Raw genomic sequence first — 19,365 nt, 5'->3', positions numbered from 1 at the left:
CAAATGATCACACAATTAGTTGCATAAAACACAAATATATTATTTTATAGTTCCGGAGGTCAGAAATCTAACACAGGTCTCACTGGTCCAAAATCAAGGTGTCAGCAGGACTGTGTTTCTTCTGGAGGCTCTAGGGGAGAATCTGCTTCCTTGCCTTTTTCATCTTCTAGAGGCTACCCACATCCCTTAGCTCCTGCCCTCTGTCCCCGCAGCCTGCAATGGCATCACTCTGACCTCCCTTTTCACATCTCCTGCTCCAATTCTCCTCTGTTCTTTTTTCCCTTATAAGGACTTTTATGACGACACTGGGGTCACCCAGATAATCCACCCAGGATAATCTCCCCATCTCAAGATCCTTAATTAAATCTACAAAGTCTTTTTTGCCATATAAGATCACACATTCACAGGTTCCAGGGATTGGGATGTGGACATCTTTTGTCATGGGGGGGGCACTATTCTACCCACCATGTTCAGTATCTCCCCATAACTCATTCACTTGGGAACCTTGTTATAGCCTTTAACAGAATATCTGTTACATTAAGGTTATAGTCTCTAACTGAATTTCTGGCTACAGGTATACCACTAATGCACGTAATTTTTTGTTTATACGAAGTTGTTAGACTAACAGGTTAATGGGGATGGATGGCAGAAAGCAAAGTAACCCTAAGGCAGAGTAAGCTTATGGTATTGAACAGGAGTAGTAAAAATTTCTCATTCTCACTGTCAAGCCAAAAATTTATGATAGAAGAGTAATTTGGCAACACAAGAAAGTTTTTAAAATGGTTTTGTGGACACCTTGTGCTCCTTGGAGTCAGGCAACACACAATCTGTATGACTGTGGCTGTACGCCACTCTTACCTCCACCTGAAAATCTCATTATCTCTCTCATACCAGAATTTATGCTATGTAAAAATAGGGAGAACATCCACCGTTTGTCTCCATATCACTAGTAACTAGGAGTGTTTACTTAATAAATACAATCGATCCTCATTATTTATGGATTCTGTATATATGCAATTTCCTACTTACTAAAATTTATTCGTAATACCAAAAATCAATACTAGTGGCACTCATGGTCCTTCTTGGACATGCATGTGTACAGAGCAGAGAAAAATTTGAGTTGCCAGTGCTACATATTTTTCCCAGTTGAGGTTGAAATTGTCTGAGCTCTTACACTGTAAACAAGTACATTTAGGTATATTTAGTGCCATGTTTGTCAAATTTCTTTGCTTTCTGTTGGTGATTTTGTAGTTTAAAATTGCCCCCAAGATTAGTGTGACAGTGCTTTCTAGTGTTCCTAAGCATGAAGAGATTGTAATGTTCCTTACATATGTTAGATAAGCTTTGTTCAGGCATGAGTTATAGCACTGTTGGTCACAAGTTCAATGTTAATGTACCAACAACATGTACTAAGTAAAGTGTCATTAAATAGAAACATGCAAAACAAGGTTAAGTATTGATCAGTTGATGAAAATATGACTGGAGGCTCATAGGAAGTTAACCCTATATCTCCCTGCTATGATTTGAATGTCTCCTCCAAAACTCATGTTGAAACCTAATCCCTAACGTGGCAGTATTGAGAGGTGAGGACTTTATGAAGTTATTGGGTCATAATCCATGAATGGATTAATCAGTTCACGGATTAATAGGTTATCACAGGAGTAGAATTGGTGGCTTAATAAGAGGAGGAGTGAGCCCATGAACTTGCTCTTGTCCTTGTTGCCATGTGATGCTCTGCACCACCTCAGGACTCTGCAGAGTCTGACCAGCAAGAAGTCCTTCGCCAGATGCACACCCCTGACCTAGGACTTCCCAGCCTCCAGAACTATAAGAAATAAGCCTTAAATCTCTTTTCTTTATCAATTACCCAGTTTTAAGTATTCTGTTATAAGCAACAGAAAAAGAACAAAGACACTCCCCACTACCCCTAGGGGCAATGACTCAGTATTGGCTAAATCAGTGTTCAAGGGTGACTTTGTAGAACACACGACCTCAAATTTATGACAATTGACTGTATTGGAATGAATGATGGCTTCCTGCTGTAAGAAAACACAAAAGCAGAGGTCGAATTTTTCAAGGAAGAGTGAAATCCAAGAGATAATTAGGAGGGATAAGATATATCAATCCCTTTATTGTAAAATTTCCATGCTTCCTTGCTGCTTTGTGCTTTGAGAGCTACACCACACTATTTGTCAGAAAACTATGAAGTCCTCACAGGGAGGCAAGTCAGACTCACATCAGCCTCTGTAGACTACAGCTGGGAAGTTTTATGGATCGACACAACAGATTCACTCCTTCATTCCCCAGGTTGTTGTTTGATAGGCACAGGTGTGTCAAGCTCTGGTTGCTGACAAGGGCTGAGGCCAGAACCTGGCAGCCAACAGCTGTGAGACCACAGTTCTCCAGTCTGCAAAAAGAGAGCAACCAGAAAGGAAATGAGGTAGATTCTTAAATTCTCATCTCTCCTTCCTAAGAAAAGGAAAGAAACAGCACTCCCATAGTTGACATGTCCTTGCAGATATAATAAATAATATTACACCATGTCTGCCTGTAGCTTGCAAACAACTCCAGTGCTTCAGCCCCCAAATAATACTCTAAATATCATGGGTGATTGGATCTCCCATCAGTGACAATGGGAAACGAATGGGCAACACGAATCTGCTCTCAGCTTGGCTATTTTCAGTTTTCATGTATCCTATTGTGCAAGGCCTTACTAACGTGAGTGATTTTCCTACTTAAAACTACATTTAACACATCATAAACCTTACACATAAACTAGATACTCCATCTGTGTTTCAAGGCTGAAGAAGCATTTTATGTGGCTTTGAGATGATTCAAAACTTGTACATAGTTCGCTACATGAGTGACATGTTTTGCTGAGACAAGAACTTGGAGTGTGCTCTCCCCTTCCCTCAAGAATGTGACATCAGCCTAATCAGACTCCAGATGTCTTACTTTTTGTTGCGATGGAATGTTCTAGATCTATGCTGTCCAATATGGTAGCCACATGGCTATTGAGCACTCAGCACGTGGCTAATGCAATGGAGAAAACAGTTATAATTTTATGCATTTTCCTTCATTTATATCTAAATAGCCACATGTGGCTGGCAGCTCCTTTACTAGATAGGGCAGGAGACCACATTCAATGAGATGTAAACTGAAAGCCCAGTGCCAAAAAGGGCTCAGAGGTATATTTTGTCTGGACCCCAAAGTATTTTTTAAAAGTGTTTGAGTTACTAGGAAATATTTAACAAGGCAGAAAATTTACACACAAAAATCAATTTTTGAGGTACACTTGAAAAAGAAAGCCTCGAGGTATGGCAATAGTTTGCTAGAATCAAGAATTCCAGTATCTGCCTTCCTCAGAACACTTGCAACTAATCTAACAACTCTGATATTGAGCCAAAATTAAAAATCACCTAGAGATGCATTGTCCAAAATGGTAGCAACTGGCCACATGTGGCTATTGAGCACTTGGGATGTGTTAGTATGATTGAGAAACTGGATTTTTTTTTTTTTAGTTGTAATTATTACATATTTTATCTCCATTTTATCAGAGAAGAAACTGAGCACAGAGAAACTTAAGTGTCACATAAAGACTAAGAAGTAGGGCCGGCCCCGTGGCGCACTCGGGAGAGTGCAGCGCTTGGGAGTGCAGCTGCGCTCCCCGTGGGTTCGGATCCTATATAGGACTGGCCAGTGAGCGCGGTGCGGACGACACCACGCCAAGGGTTGTGATCCCCTTACCGGTCACAAAAAGACAAAACACAAAAACAAAAAAAGAGAGTAAGAAGTAGATCCATGGCTACAAACCAAGTCCTCGTTAAAATTCATGTTTTCCCCACCACATGGAAATGATTAAATGTGAATTGGTATTTTGTCTTACTTTAGCCTAGGATTTTATGTTTAGTTTAAATTTAGAGAGCCACGCACAGCTAGTGGCTACCATATTGGATGGCACAGCTCTGGAGAATCCGCCAGAACTTTAAATCCCTGCTTCACCACTTGATAATGGTCCAACCGTGGATGAGTGATTTAGCCTTTCTGAAACTCTGAATTCTCATCTGTCAATAGGGTTAACAACAGTACCAACTCCATAGATCTGTTTTGAGAACTAAGTGAGATAGGCATAGAAAAGTTTTAGCACTGTACTTGGTACAGCTCAATAAGCGATAAATGATTGCTGTGATTGTTAGTTCCTCTTTCCCCTCTCCCTCCATAGGGTAAGTTATTAGTAAGAAAGTGATATCATTTTGTACAAAATATTACAGAGACAGGAAGAATGTTCTATAGTAATATAGGGAGACTACAGCCAACCACAAAGTACCGTGTGTCTTTGAATACTTAGTTGAGATGATGTTGAATGTTCCTAACACAAAGAAATGACAAATGTTTGAGGTGATAGATATACTAAGCACCCTGATATGATCACTGCACACAGTACAAATGTACCCAAATATCATATTGCACTCCATAAATATATACAATTGTCATGGGTTAATTAAGAAAAATAAAAAGAGGAGAAGAAAGAGTGGAATAGTGGTTATCAGAGGCAGGGAAAGGAAAGGGGGAGGGGAGGCCTGGGAAAGGTTGGAAGACTGGTACAAAGTTACATTTGGACAGGAAGAATAAGTTCTGGTGCCCTAGGGTGACAACAGCTAAAAATATTGTACTGTATATTTCAAGATAGCCAGAAAAGAGGATCTTGAATGCTATAACCACAAAAATATAACTGTTGGTGATAGTATGCCAACTATTCTGATTAGATCAATATGCAATATACGAAGGTATTGAAACAAACTATACCCCATGAACATGTGCAATGAAAAAAATGAAAAAAGAAAAGTAATATCCTTTTGGACCATTAGGCGTTTACAGCAGTTCTGCATTTCTCCTTTGTGTTTTCACATGGAAGCTCTTCTGCTAGAATAACATGCCTGGATTTGTTCCTACACTTGGCTCCCTCTTCTCCATAGCAGCAGGTAAGAGTTATCAACTTTAGTTTGAATGATACGCTGCTCAGACCCTGCTGCTTTTTGAGCCAGTCTGTGCCCATAATGCATGTGCTCTGGTCTGGACTTTGCTGGGAAGTAAGGAGCCTGCCTCAACAATCTCTTTCAGTAACTGGGTGGGTAAATTCTTCAATTGTGGAGTCAAATATTAACAAACCCATTTAGCCACATATATAAGCCTCATGCTCCCAGAGGGCCTTCTCAGTAAGGAAGATCACTGGTTCTTTTCCATCTGGCTGGTTCCTGCTCCCATCTTTTATATCAGGTTAGAGTTCAGTAGCAAAGATAGAGGTTTTTTATTTTTCCTATATCCCAACACTGGGACACTCCCATGAGGTTACAAGTTGTATTTTCAGTCTTGGCTTATGCACCAGCTAATTCCCCTCCCCTCTATTACCTGGAGGATCTCAGTAAAGATTTAAAAAAAAAATCCTGGTGACATAAAGTGCAACTCACGTCAGCCTCTGCAGGGTGCATTGTTGGATCTTCAAGGCATCGCAGAGAGGCTTCATCCCTTGGTCTGTCACTTGATTTCCTGACAGGCCGAGAGATTTTAGACTGGTGGATGTGGTAAGGACTTGGGAGATCATCAGGTAACAGGTGTCGGTTAACCCACAGCAGTCCAACCTGCAGAGACAGGCAACATGAAACATGTCCCAGTTCTCCTCCAAAGCAACTCATTTCCCCTCACTCAGTGCATACGAGCTACTCTGGCAATTTGTCTGATCTTCAGATGCTGTTTGCTCCCATCTCAGGATCTGAGCATTTGCTGTTTCTTATATTTACAATAACTCCCAGGTCTTCATGTGATTCATTTTCTCATTCAGGTCTCTTGAATGTCACTTCCTTGGAGTAAGCTGGACTAACCACCTTGCTTAAACTGTGCCTAGACCACCTCACCCCCACTTTATTTCCTTCTATCCAAAATTCTTATATTCACAGCAATAATCAGCAGCTGACATTTCATATATTTATGTTTATACTTGCTTCTTATCCATCTTCCTGCCTAGAATGCCATCTCCATAGGGGAAGAGAGTTGACTTGCCTTGTTCCTACTGTATCTTCAGCAGCTCCAATAGTGCCTTGTACACAGTAGGCACTCAAGTATTTGCTGAAAGGTACAACCCTCTGGAGACAACTGGCAGTATTTACAACACTGAATGTGCATCTACCCCTGACCCAGCAATTCTACCCCTAATCTGAAATGTCACTTAATTTGCTATTAAGCAAGTAGTTTAACATCTCTATGACCCAATTTACCATGTGGAAAGTGGAGATAACAATGCTACCAACCCCAGAGGGGGTTGTGAGGATTAAAATATTAGAATATACAGGCATGCATTGCTTAATGGGGATATGTTCTGAGAAATGCATTCTTAGGCCATTTCACAGTGCTGTGAAAATCAGAGTGTACTTACACAAACCTAGATAGTCTAGCCTCCCACATATCTAGGCTATATGGTATATATAGTCTATGGCTCCTAGGCAACAAATTTGTACATTTTATTGTACTGAATACTATAGGCAATTGTAACTTAATGGTAAGGACTTATGTATCTGAACATATCTAAACATAGAAAAGGTACAATAAAATATTGTATGAAAGATTTTTTAAAAGGTACACCTGTATAGGGCAAGACTACAAGTTGTTTGGGGTCAGTCAGTGAGTGAACGGTGAGTGAATGTGAAGGCCTATAGGATGCTACTATAGACTTTATAAATATACTGCACTTAGGCTACACTAAATTTATAAGAAAAAGAAATTATACTATAACATCATGACAGCTACGTCACTAGGTGATAAGGATTTTTCAGCTCCATTTTAATCTTATGGGACCAGCATCATATGTGATCTGTTGTTGACTGAAACATTATTTGGTATATGACTGTACATGAAACAGAGCAAGGCCTGGCAGAAACTAATTGTGCAAAACGGTTTTGCTTCTTCCTGGAAACAGAGCTGGACTACATTTCCCAGTGTGCCTTACAGTGGGCATGACCACATGTCTGAATTCTAGCTAAGAGAATGAGAGCGGAAGTGATTTGAACGACTTCCAGGCCTGCCTCATAAAACCTCCCTGCTTCTGTACCCTGAAGCTCTATACTCAGGCCAGATCTGGAAGCTGTGTGTTAATGGTAGAACCCCCGTTAGCCTGTGTGGCATAGGATCATGGTAGAGTCTGAAGCCCTCTTGGACTGTTGACATAGGCAAGGAATCTGTTGTTTCTGAGCCATTATACATTGTTGGATGTATTTGCTATGTACTAAAGTATTAATATTCATTGTTTTCTGTTAAATTTTAGACAGACCTTTTAGAGCTCAAACATACATGCTCATGTTGTGTGTGTAAACACATGATTTTTTTGTTTGTTTTTGTCTGTGTGCTAGCCTGTGAGTCTCATGAGAGTAGGAACCTTGCCTCATTCACCAGCATACCCCTAGAACCAATTATAGTGCTATGAGCCTCATAGGATCTCTATATTTGTTGAATGAAAAATAAAAAGAAGCCAAGTCTTTAATATGATATTTAATCAAAATCCAATCTTTCAAAGTCATCTCCCATTTGAAGAGTTAGCCAATCATGCCATGTCATCCCTCTATCTCATAAGTATTTGGGGGCATAATATAGGTCAGGTGTTCAAAACAGAGCAGTTCCAGGTTCTGGGAATACAGAAGTGAAAGAAATAGACCAATACTTCTGCCCTCATGGATTACCAGGAGGTAAACTCATCACACTTCCAGGAAACTGGCTGTCACCTCCCACCATGTGACTTTGCACTTAATCCTTCCTTAGCCCCGAGTAGTTTCTCTCCCTCTTCTCTGATACATGTATTATTCATTCCTTGAATCCAAGCAGTAGTTAATCTATTTGTGAAGCACTAAAAGCAAGAAAGAGTGGGAGAAGCTGCCTCTTCTTTGTTCCCAGAGAAGTTGTAAAATCCACACGATATTGGGCAAACATATGCATTTCCATCCTCCGAGGATGTCTATGCTTTGGCTGACTTCCTTAGGTTACATTTTTAAAAGTGCAGTTCCATAGTTACCAGGTGAAAACACGTGTATGGTGCCTGCCCCAACAATTTCTTTCAGTCACTGGGTGGGTAAGTTATTCTTTCACAGTTATTGTGTATCAATTAACAAAGCTCAAAGCAGAGTTTATGTTTGTCTGCCTCAGAATACCCTAAACAATGAACAGTAGTCTCTTTAGACCAACCTAATCTAATTGACAAGACACACACTCAGGATTTACAAACTGTGGTAACAGTCCCAAACTGGAAATAACCAAAATATCCCCGGATTGGGGAAGGGGTAAGCTAACTGATATGTTCATACCATATATATATATATGTATAGCACCCAGCAATAGAAAGAAACAAACTTGATATACACAACAGCTTGGATGAATCTCACAGCTAATTGAAGAACGCCAGTGTCAGGCAGTGACATACTGCTGTATCAATTCCACTTTTACAGAATTGTTAAAATGAAAGAATTATAGAGAAGAAAAACATGCATGGTTTCCAGGGATTGGGAATGATGAGGATGAAGGGTGTGTATGATGACAAAGGAAAAGCATGAGAGGAATGGCTCATAGTATGTTGGTTGCAGTGATGGTTATGTGAATCTACGTGCGATAACATGACATAGGATGATGTACATACCTGGCACCAGTGTTGATTTACTGGTTTTGATATTGTGCTATAGTTACGTCAAATGTAACCACGGAAGGAAACTACCTGAAGGGTACATGTGACCTCTCTGTAGTATTTTTAAAAAATCTTTGTAAGCATTGATTTTTTTTATCTTAATATTTATAACATAAAATTTACTATTTAAAATTTAACTATTTTAATTTACTATGTTTAGAGTGGCACTAAGCTCATTCATAGTGCTGTGCAACCATCACCACTTTTTTGCAGAACTTTTTCATCTTCCCAGCTCTAATACTCTTGCAACTTTCTGTAATGATTTCAAAATAAAATAGTAAAAACAGAGAGAAAATGTAAGAACCACACCCGAGACTTACCTCAAAGACTCCAGCAAACAATTAGGGTGTTTCAATGCTTCACACGCTGTCTGTACAGCTTCGTCCTTCAGGCGAGTGCTTCCCAAGTTGAGGTATCTTATGTTACGGTTGGTAATAAGAGTCATCCAGAGATGTTGGAGACCAGGAGCAATCTGTGCATTTTTAAACCTTCAGAAGATGGAAAGAAAAAAAAAACCCACAAAAACAAAAAAACAACCAGGAAAGACGAATTAGGCACTGGTGACATTTAGTTGTATCTTAATCTTTCCTTCTCACCCTTTTCCCATTCTGACTTCCAAATTCCTGATTATTTGCATTTAATTTCAAAGCAAGGAATACTTGAGAACCTATTATGTGTCAGGCACTGGGAATAGAGTATTGAACAATACGAGCAATCTCTGCCCTCGTGAAGCTTAATCTAGCGGGAGAGACATTCAACAAAGAACTGAACAAAGAATTATGCCTAAGCATGAAATACAGTACACTGAGAATGGGACAGAACTACAAATAAACATATACATGTATGTATGTATATACATAGTCAAGTTGAATAAAAAAGTCAAATGTCAGAACAATATGTATAACGTAATACCATTTGAATTAAAATCTATTCATACATCAATATATATATTTAAAATTGCATGGAAAATTACAAGATGTGAAAGTGGTTAATTAGAGAAACAGGAAGTTGGGGGGTAGTCAAAGGATCAACTTAAATCCCGTTGTACTTCCTGAATCTCTTTACCATCATTATGTATTACTGTTGTATTACAAATACAGTGAGCATAGGGGCTAAAGCAAATTACAACATAAAATGGGAATTTAAAACAGCACAGCTAGTGGGATGGGGGATGGTTCCAAGGCAATAACACTTAAGATAACAACTGAAACAGAAATTGAGATTGGCTCAACATCACTAATCATCAGGGACATGCAAACCAAAACCACAATGAGATATCATCTCACTACAGTTAGAATGGCTGCTGTCAAAAAGACAGAAAATAACATATGCTGGCGAGGATGCAGAGAAAGCGGGAACCCTGATATACTGTTGCTGGGAATGTAAATTAGTACAGCCATGATGGAAAACAGTATGGAGATTCCTCAAAAAGCTAAAAATAGAACTACTACATGATCCAGCACTCCCACTTCTGGGTATTTATCTAAAGGAAAGGAAATTTGCATACTATAAAGTTTTCTGCATCCCCATATTATTTATAACACTATTTGCAATAGCCAAGATATGGAATCATACTAGGTGTCTGCGGACAGATGAATGGATGAAGAAAAGTTGGTATATACACACGATGGAATACTACATATCCATGAAAAAAAATGAAATCCTGTCATTTGTGGCAACATGAGTGAACCTGGAAGACATTATATTAAGTGAAATAAGTCAGGCACAGAAAGATAAATACTGCATGTTGTCACTCATATGTGAGAGCAAAAAGAAAAAAAAAACAAGTTGAACTTATAGAACTGGTTACTAGAGGCTGCAAAGGGGAGGAAGGATAGTGAGAAGTCGATTAATGGACCTGAAATTACAGTTAGATAAGAAAGTGGTATACTGTTGTGCTAGGCATCTATAATTAACAATAACTTATTGCATGTTCTCAAGTGGTTAGAAGAGAGGAGCTCAAATATTCTCACCACAAAGAAATGATAAAGTTTTATGATGATGAATTTGCTAACTGGCCTGACTTGATCACTACACGTTATATGTATATATTTAAATATAACTCTGTAGCCCACAAATATGTAAAATCAATACATTTCAATTAAATAATTTAAAAAATTAAACATGGGAATTATCATTTGATCATCACATATTGTACACAAGTACTGAGAGTTAATTCCACAAATATGTATTATCAGGTATGTTCCAATTTAAAATAAATTAGGACTGGTGTAGGATTTAAGGTGGGCAGGAATTATTTGTGTTTCTGGGATCACCAATCTCCTCAGCACAGCCTAGTTTAAAGAAACTGTTTAGGAGAGAGAGAGGCAAGGAGGGGAAGATGTCTGTAGCCGAGAACCCGACTTACTCTAGTCTTGGGTATCACAAGGTCTTCACTTGGTCTTGGAGGAAAAAGTGAGTAATTTTTGTATGACGTAGAACTAGCATTTCATTTCTTACTCCACATGCCTGGTATAGTGCAGTTGGGTCTACAACCGACCCAGGAACTTATTAGTTGTTCACATATTTACCTTATTAATCAGCCTAAAAGCATTAAGGACTAATTTAAAAGGGTCCCCTAAATCAAGAACTTTGATATTGCAGCTATGTCACATTCTACTATTTGCCTGAAATAAGCTTCCTACCTTCTTCCCTACTAACTCCTACCCATCTGTCAAATTAACCAGAGCAAAACAACCTTCTTTAGCAATCCCTTCATGAGGTCTTCACTGTACTCACTCTTCATTCTGTGCTTTTGGGAATTGGGTTCCTGTATCTTTCATAGCACTTATCTTTCTCAGAATACGTGGGAATAAGTTTGTGGGGTTGTAGATGGGTCCTCTCCCAGTAGATGGGGACGACTGTGGGGACCTAGAGCTGTGACATAGTCACGAGAAGGGATTCCCTTGTACTGGGGCTAGGCAGCCTTACATCAGATTCTGTATTTTACAGGTTGCAAGCCTCAGCTTGATGCAGAGCGTCTTCATAGCCCATTCATTCAGAATGCTGCTACTCAGGTCGAGTTGTCTCAGATTTGGGTGGGTGCCAAGGACAGAGCAGAAGTCTTCCCACCACTCATCAACAAGGGTCTTGCCTTGCATCCTACCTCAGAGAGAGAGAAACAAACATGTGCTTTCGTTACATGGATTTTAACATGAGCAAGTGCCACAACAATGTCAGAGGAGAAAAACCAGCTATTGAGGCAAGATAGAGGTGGCTTTAGAGACCCTGAGATCAATTTAGTGGAAGCCACCTGGTACTTTATGTGACTAGCCTTATATCCACCCTGCCTCCTGAATATTAAGACACCCAAGGGGTATACTAGAATGATGAGCCACCAGTTCTTGAATCATATTTTTGCTTAAATTCTAGCTACCCCTTGAGTATAAAATGGTGCAACTGCTATGGAAAAACAGTCTGGAGGTTCCTCAAAAAATTAAAAATAGAACTATCATATGACCTAGCAATCCCACTTCTGGGTATTTACCCAAAAGAACTAAAATAAGGATCTTGAAGAGATATTTGCTCTCCCACGTTCATTGCAACATTATTTACAATAGCCCAGACATGGAAACAACCTAAACGTCCAATGGATGAATCGATAAAGAATATATATATATATATATATATTTTTTTAAATTCAGTCTAAAAGGAAGTCCTGCCATTCTGGAAATATGGATAAATCTGGAGGACACTATGCTAAGTGAAATAAACCAGTCATAGAAGGACAAAGACTGCATGGTTCTACTTATGATATCTAAAATAGTCAAACTCATAGAAGCAGAAAGTAGAATAGCAGTATCTAGGGCTTGGGCAGGGGGAAAATAAGTAGTTACTGCTCAATAGGTATGAAGTTTCAGTTGTGCAAGATGAATGAGTTCTAGAGATCTGCTGTACAACATAGTGCCTATAATTAACAATATTGTATTCTACAGTTAAAAGCTGGAGCAATTGGACTCCTGTTCACTGGCTGTCATGTCATCTTTGAGTTTACATTTCTACCTTCATGGAAAGGGAACTGGCTTACCTTACAGGGTTATCTTGAGGACTAAATAAAAAGTGAATGGATGAACCTGGAGGACATTATGTTAAGTGGAGTAAGACAGGTATACAGAAGGACAAATACTGCGTGATCTCACATATATGCAGAATGAAAGAAATCAATTTCACAGAAGCAGAGAATATAATGGTGGTTACCAGCAGGGCTGGGAGGAGAGGACAGGGGAGATGGTGGTCAAAGGGTACAAAGTTTCAGATAGGAGGAACAAGTTTAGTGATCTCTTGCATAGGACTTATGTAGTGATCTATTTAACAGGACTTATTAAAGATCACCATGCTGTGCAATAAGAGATCACTAAATAATAGTTCATGCTGTGCTATAGAATGCTAATAATAGTTAAATAGTGACCTTTAAAATAGTTAATAAGAGGCTAGCTAGTTAGCTTACTAAGTTAGAACGTGGTGCCAATAACACCAAAGTCAAGGATTCAGATCTCCATACAGGTTAGCTGCCAAAAAAGAAAAAGAAGAAAAAAACAAAAGAAAATCCAAGCCAACAACAACCACAAAAGCTAATAAGGAGAGATAGTGAGAGGTTGGTCAATGAATATACAAGTACAGCTCAATAGGAGGAATAATACCTAACGTTCTATAGCACCGTAGGGTGACTAATTAACAATTTATTGTATGCTTTGAGATGAGATCAGGAATGTTGAGTACATACTTTCAATTAACTAGAAGAGAGGATGTTACTATATACCTTCAATTTGCTAGAAAAGAGGATGTTGAATGTTCCCAACTCAAAGAAATGATAAATGCCTGAGATAATGGGGGGGAAAAAATCAGTGGTTGCCAGGGTGTCAGGGGAGCAGGGAGGAGGGAGGAATAGGTGGATCACAGAGGATTTGTAGGGCAGCAAAACTATTCTGTATGGTACCGTACTCGTGAATACATGACATTACTTCTTTGGCAGAACCCATAGTACAGTACAACACAAAGAGGAAACCCTAATGTAAAATCAAGTTATTAATAATATATCAATAATGGTTCCTAAGCATAACATATGTACCACACTAATGTAACATGTTAATAGTCGGAGAAATTATGTGTGGGGGGAGGGATGGGGACTATCTGTACTTACTCCTCAATTTCTCCATAAACCTTAAATTGTTATAAAAATAAGGTTTATTACTTAGAAAAATAGTTAATAGTAATGTATTGTATATCAAAAACTACCCTTTTAGCAATTTTCTAAGTGTTCTTAGCATGAAAAAAATTATATGTAGGTAATGCTAATGAACTGGATTTAATAAGTTCACATAAACCAAATTATCACATTGTATTCCATAAATGTATCCAATTATTTGTCAATTAGAAATAGAAAGAGACATACTAGAAGTAAATGGAAAGTACATGGTACAGTTCTCATTAAATTAACCCATGGTAACTATCATTTTTATGACGATGTGCAAACATAGCTGGCTCAGTGCTTAGCCGGTAATGGTACACATTTTCACCCGATCTACAGGAAAGTTGCCCAGGTTATGAACTTCCCTGGTTATGGGAAGGACAGAACAAGGTAACAGAGTGTTATTTCTTTCTTCACTGACCTGAGCTCCTCCTCTAGCAAAGCAAGCAGTACTTAATTTGTTTTCCAACCAAGAGTAGCTACCATTTTACAAAGGCCTTACCATGTACCAGGCCCTGTGCTGGACTCTTTCCAGAAACTGATGCAGTTTTAAATCTATGAAGTTGGTGCTATTTCCCCCATACCATAGATGACCACAGAGCTGGTTAGTGGCAGAACTAAAATTCAAAACCAGGTTTGCCCAGTGTTTTCTTGTCAGTGTACACCAGTGGTTGATTTAACTCTGACAGTACTATTAGTTAATATCTATGTATTAAGTGCCAGGCACAGTTCCTAAGTGCTATAAACTGTCTCCTAAATCTGATAGGTAGATGCCATTACCTCTGGTTTATAGTTGAAGAAACAGCACAGAGCAATTGAGTAACTAGTCCAACGTCACACTGCTAGGAAGTAGTAGACATGGGATTTAAACACTGCAGATGGGTGGCGTTGTCCACATTTTGACTGATGGGCTATTCTGGGTAACGGGAGGATGGGCAGACAGTCCAGCAAGGCATGTTTTCTAGACCTTCACCATTCAGTACAGTAAGAACTAGCCACATGTGGTTAAATATAAAATAGAAGATTCACCTTATTCTCACATTTGAAGAACTCAGTAGGCATGTGTGGCTGGTGGATGCCATATTGGACAAGGTGTTATTGAACATTTTCATCATTGCATAAAATTCTCTTGGACAGCACTGCTCTGCACCCTACACTAAACAAGCAGTTCATAAAGCTGAATGATCATATCGATAGGAGGAGCTTTAAACCTTCCCCCTACCTCCCTGCCTCCCCACCACATATTCCTGGGTTCTAAACCCAGAGTCTTTTCTTAAATAGTCTTGGGTGAGGCCCAGTATTTTGAAAGAACTTATCCAGCTATTGATTACGATCCAGATTCAGGCCCTGTCAATATTTTTTTTGGCAGTTGACCAGTACAACTGTGACCTTGGTGTTATCAACACCACACTCTCGAGTTAACCATCTAGGCCCAGATCCTGTCATTTTAGCCAGCAGGACAATACCTGGGTGATACACCCTCAAAGAATGATCTGGGACCCTGACATTTCTGGAAATCATGTCAAATTCTGGCAATAGGGATATGGAGACTAAGTAGCTGGTTTAGAATAAAATTGCATGGGGCACTCACCATAGGGGAATCATGGGCCATGCCTTAGCAAGCTCATCCCTTGAGAAGATCTCTTTGACATCCACCCGAATTTTCTGCAAATACTGACAGTGCTGGAGACAGAAAGAAGATACTATCAAGTCCATTTTCTGGTTAATAGGAAGCCACACTTCCTGGAAGTCATTCAATGCCAGGCGAACAAACTCTTCATCTTGAGTCTCAAAAAGACAGTGGAAAGAGTCCAGGATGTCTACTGGGGCAGGCGTGTTGGCCCATTGACCTAACAGAGAGACCCACTGCAGAAGTCCCTGCTTTACCACTAGGGGAATAGGACAACCAAGCAGAACCTCCAGTGCCCTAATCACTTCTTTGTTCATGAGGCCAAACAAGAAATGCTTCATCCAAAGCAAGTGGAAGTTGAAGCCTGTTTGTTTAAGCTCCATCAAACTCTTTACATTCTCAATAAACAGAGGGAAGGGATCCAGCCCTCTTTCCAACCCCTGCAAAACATAGTACAAGGCAGCACAAAATTCCTGGAGGCTGAGGTGGAAGAAAGTATAACAGTTCTCACAATGACTGTCTTGGAGAAGGATGTTCATATGGAACAGAGCAGAGAGTTCAGACTCCCTCAGTCCATGGGCCCTCAGGTCATCACTGTAAAACACAGACTTCATACTCCACACTCCCTTCACAGCCATGTGGCAGATGCCCTTCAAGGTAGCTCTTTCCTCCTGATTGAGACAGCGCTGGAACGTATCTTGTGGAGTGAGCTGGTGGAGCACAAAAGTGGCGTACAAGCCAGTGAGAGTTTGGCAAATGGGGGCAACACCCTCTCCTGCTGCCTCCTGCATCTGCAGAGTCACACAGATCAGCGAGCACACAGCAGAGACTTGGCACTGGTCAAAGACCTGATGATTGTCCATGACTGAATGTAAGACGTGCATCTTCTGCTGCTCATTTATAACCTGCTCAAGGAGCAACTGAATTCTTCTCTCCACCGAGATACCTCCAATGAACAGGTAACGGGGAGAAACAATCACTGACTTGAGCTTTTCTATACCCATGTCTGCAGCAGTGATTATTAGGGAGGACTCAGGGAGAAGAACTTTCTTCAGCAGACTATGCATCAGGATGGACATGGGGTGTTTCTCAGTCCAGTCTCCACAGAGCTTTGTATAACCATCTTGGATGGCAATATCCAGGTCATCAAAACTATCAACTATAAACAAGAGCCTTTCTGGTTGGGACATGATCTCCATCACTGGAGCCTGGGAATCTGGCCACTCCCTGGAAATTAGCTCTGCAAAACTGCTTTTCCCCATCCTTTGTATTTCTCTGATGTGGAGAAAAAAGACATAGGAGAACATGCCCTGGTAGAGTTCACCTTGTGCCCAGCACAACATGATCTTTCTGGCCAAAGCTGATTTCCCAATTCCTGGTTTTCCATGCAGAACCACAGTGCGAGGCTGGAAGCCCCTATGGTCTGGATTAAAAGCACCAACCAGTGTTTGCATTCCTGGCCAGTCAGAAGTAATGTTTTCAAAGCCATGGTATACATCCATCTTCGTGGTATATTTGGTCATCACGTGACTCTTGTAGTCCCATTTGTCACCTCCATGGTTTGAAGCTGGACAAGAAAGCATAGCGGGAAAAAAAAAAAAAAAAAGACAGGAAACAATTTGAAAAAAGTCTAGATTTTAGTAAAAATAAACCATAAGACAAAAACTCTGGACCCAGGATAAGTGAATCATGAATGACATAGGTTTTTGCTACTTTCTAGCAACATACTGTTAATATGCTCCATTCCTCATTCCCTTCTTCCAAGATCATTTCCTCAGAATTTTCTGAGTATTCCACAAAATAGCTCCTACTTGTCCCTTTAACCTGATTTCTCTTGTTAGCACTTAAGACCTGACATGTTACATTTGTCTGTCTCCCCAACAGACTAATTATGGACTATTTTACTTGCTGTTGGATCTTCAGTATTTATAACAGTGCCTGGCACCATGTGGGTAATAAAGTATTTGGGAAATGAATAATATATGCCAAACACTCATTTATGTAGTCTCTCAGAGACGAAGCAGCTTAGGGAGCTGAGAATGTGTGTACCATGGCCCTAAAGTTTCACCTCCACAGGAGAGGCATGCATCTTGTTTCATCCCCAGGCTACTATGGAGAAATACCTCTGTGCAACAAGGGGATCCTGCTCTACATAAAAAAGGGAGCACATCAGACAGACCAAGCTTGGAATCCAAGCTCTACTGGATAGTATCTATGTGATTTGAGACAAGTTGCTTCTCAGTTTCCCCACCTGATAAAGATTTAAGAAAGATTATGCACTCAACATGTATTAGCGTGGAGCCTGGAAATATGATAAATGGTGCCTATTATCATCAAAACCCCTGTTCTACGTTCATCCCAACATTTATCATAAACTGCAATTCTTTTATGCATTTATTATTGTCTAGCCCCTAGCTTACAACATAAGCTCTGGTGAGAAAAGTACCTTGTCTTTTTACCTCAGTACCTCCAGCCCTTCCAACAGTCTTGTACCAAATAGGTACCTGATGAACATGAAAAAAAAAATCCACATCCTGGGACCTTAAATTTTCTTGTACTACCATTATCTTAAACAAAACAAGACAGAACCAGCAAGATTCTTTTTGCACAAATGTGTAATATGATGACTAACTCCATACAAAATCTAAAGTTCTGAAACCTATACTTCATTATTTTATATCAGGAAAAGCCATTAACAGACCTGTATTAAAGCCATAGGAAGCAGACCTTGAGATCTGAACCTGTATTTGCTGAGCTCAGACCAATACGCTATCTTAAGACAGAAGATTAGTGATACCACTGGACTGTAGGTTTTGATGTAGGGAAACCCCAGTCTTCAGTTGAACCCAGGTCTTCTTTGCTTCTTCTATAACCATCTCTTTCTCTTCTGTGGATTTAATTATGTCTATGCTTAAGAGTTCCAAATCTCACCCTAATAACTTCTTCCCTAAAAGTGCAGGCTCATGTGTCTAACTCACCATCTTAAGATGTCACAAGAACCTCAAATTAAAAGCATCAAACTCATTTAATCTTTTACTTCCAGTTAAAACTTATTTTTTTTATAATTTTTCTCTAAGTGTAATTAGAAAGAAGCTTATATTTGTAAGCTTACTTTGGAATGGATATTGAGGTCATCTTTTTTAAAAACCAAATCTACATTTAGCCTCATATCAATCCTCCATGGTAGTTTGTTCATCTATAAGATGGGTATATTTATACTTCCCTTTACAATATCAGTATAAGGGAGTTTAATCCCTTTAGGTATAATCCTAAAATGTGGAGAACAGTGCTTGGACCTTAGTAAGTACTCTAGAAGTGTCATCAATATTGGTATTTATTGTTACTCATCCAAATCTAAAGTTGATAATATTGGCAACTATTAGTTTTTCAAACACTGGTTGAATTAATGATAAAGTAATTCACACAGGGTCAACATATGTTATACAGGTGGAATAGAAGCCCAGCTTGAAGTAATTTCAGACTTGAAATTTTAGTCATTGACTGCCAGCATCACCATCTATCAGACTGTCCAAGCAGAAAGGTGGTAGCAGTTTCTGAAGACTTTTTTTTCTAAATTCTACCAATCACCAAGTTTATTAGTTTTATGTTTTGAATATCTTTCTCAAGCCAAATCACTTCTTTCCATCACTACCTCCTTGCACATGAACATTCATAGCAACATTATTCACAATAGCCCAAATATAGAGAGAACCCAAATTCCCATCAACTGAAGAATGGATAAAGAATGTGGTACGTCCATACAATGGGATATTATTCAGCAATAAAATGAAAAAAGTGTGTATACACACTACAACATGGATGAATCTT

The 19,365-nt window shown here is 39.4% G+C and overlaps 1 protein-coding gene across 1 annotated transcript in view; it reads right to left on the bottom strand.

The window, feature by feature from the left end:
* Positions 1-19,365, bottom strand: part of NLRP5 (NLR family pyrin domain containing 5) — a 61,732-nt gene that overhangs the window by 12,393 nt on the left and 29,974 nt on the right. Inside the window, 5 exon segments of the mRNA XM_063089926.1 lie at positions 2,237-2,407; positions 5,469-5,639; positions 9,040-9,207; positions 11,651-11,821; positions 15,499-17,104. Of these exon segments, the coding sequence (XP_062945996.1) occupies positions 2,237-2,407; positions 5,469-5,639; positions 9,040-9,207; positions 11,651-11,821; positions 15,499-17,104 (2,287 nt within the window).

The sequence above is a fragment of the Cynocephalus volans genome, chromosome 3 (genome assembly GCF_027409185.1).
Source record: "Cynocephalus volans isolate mCynVol1 chromosome 3, mCynVol1.pri, whole genome shotgun sequence".
Taxonomy (NCBI): Eukaryota; Metazoa; Chordata; class Mammalia; order Dermoptera; family Cynocephalidae; genus Cynocephalus; species Cynocephalus volans.
The sequence above is the reverse complement of the archived record's forward strand: the minus strand, read 5'-3'. Positions and strand labels throughout refer to the sequence as shown.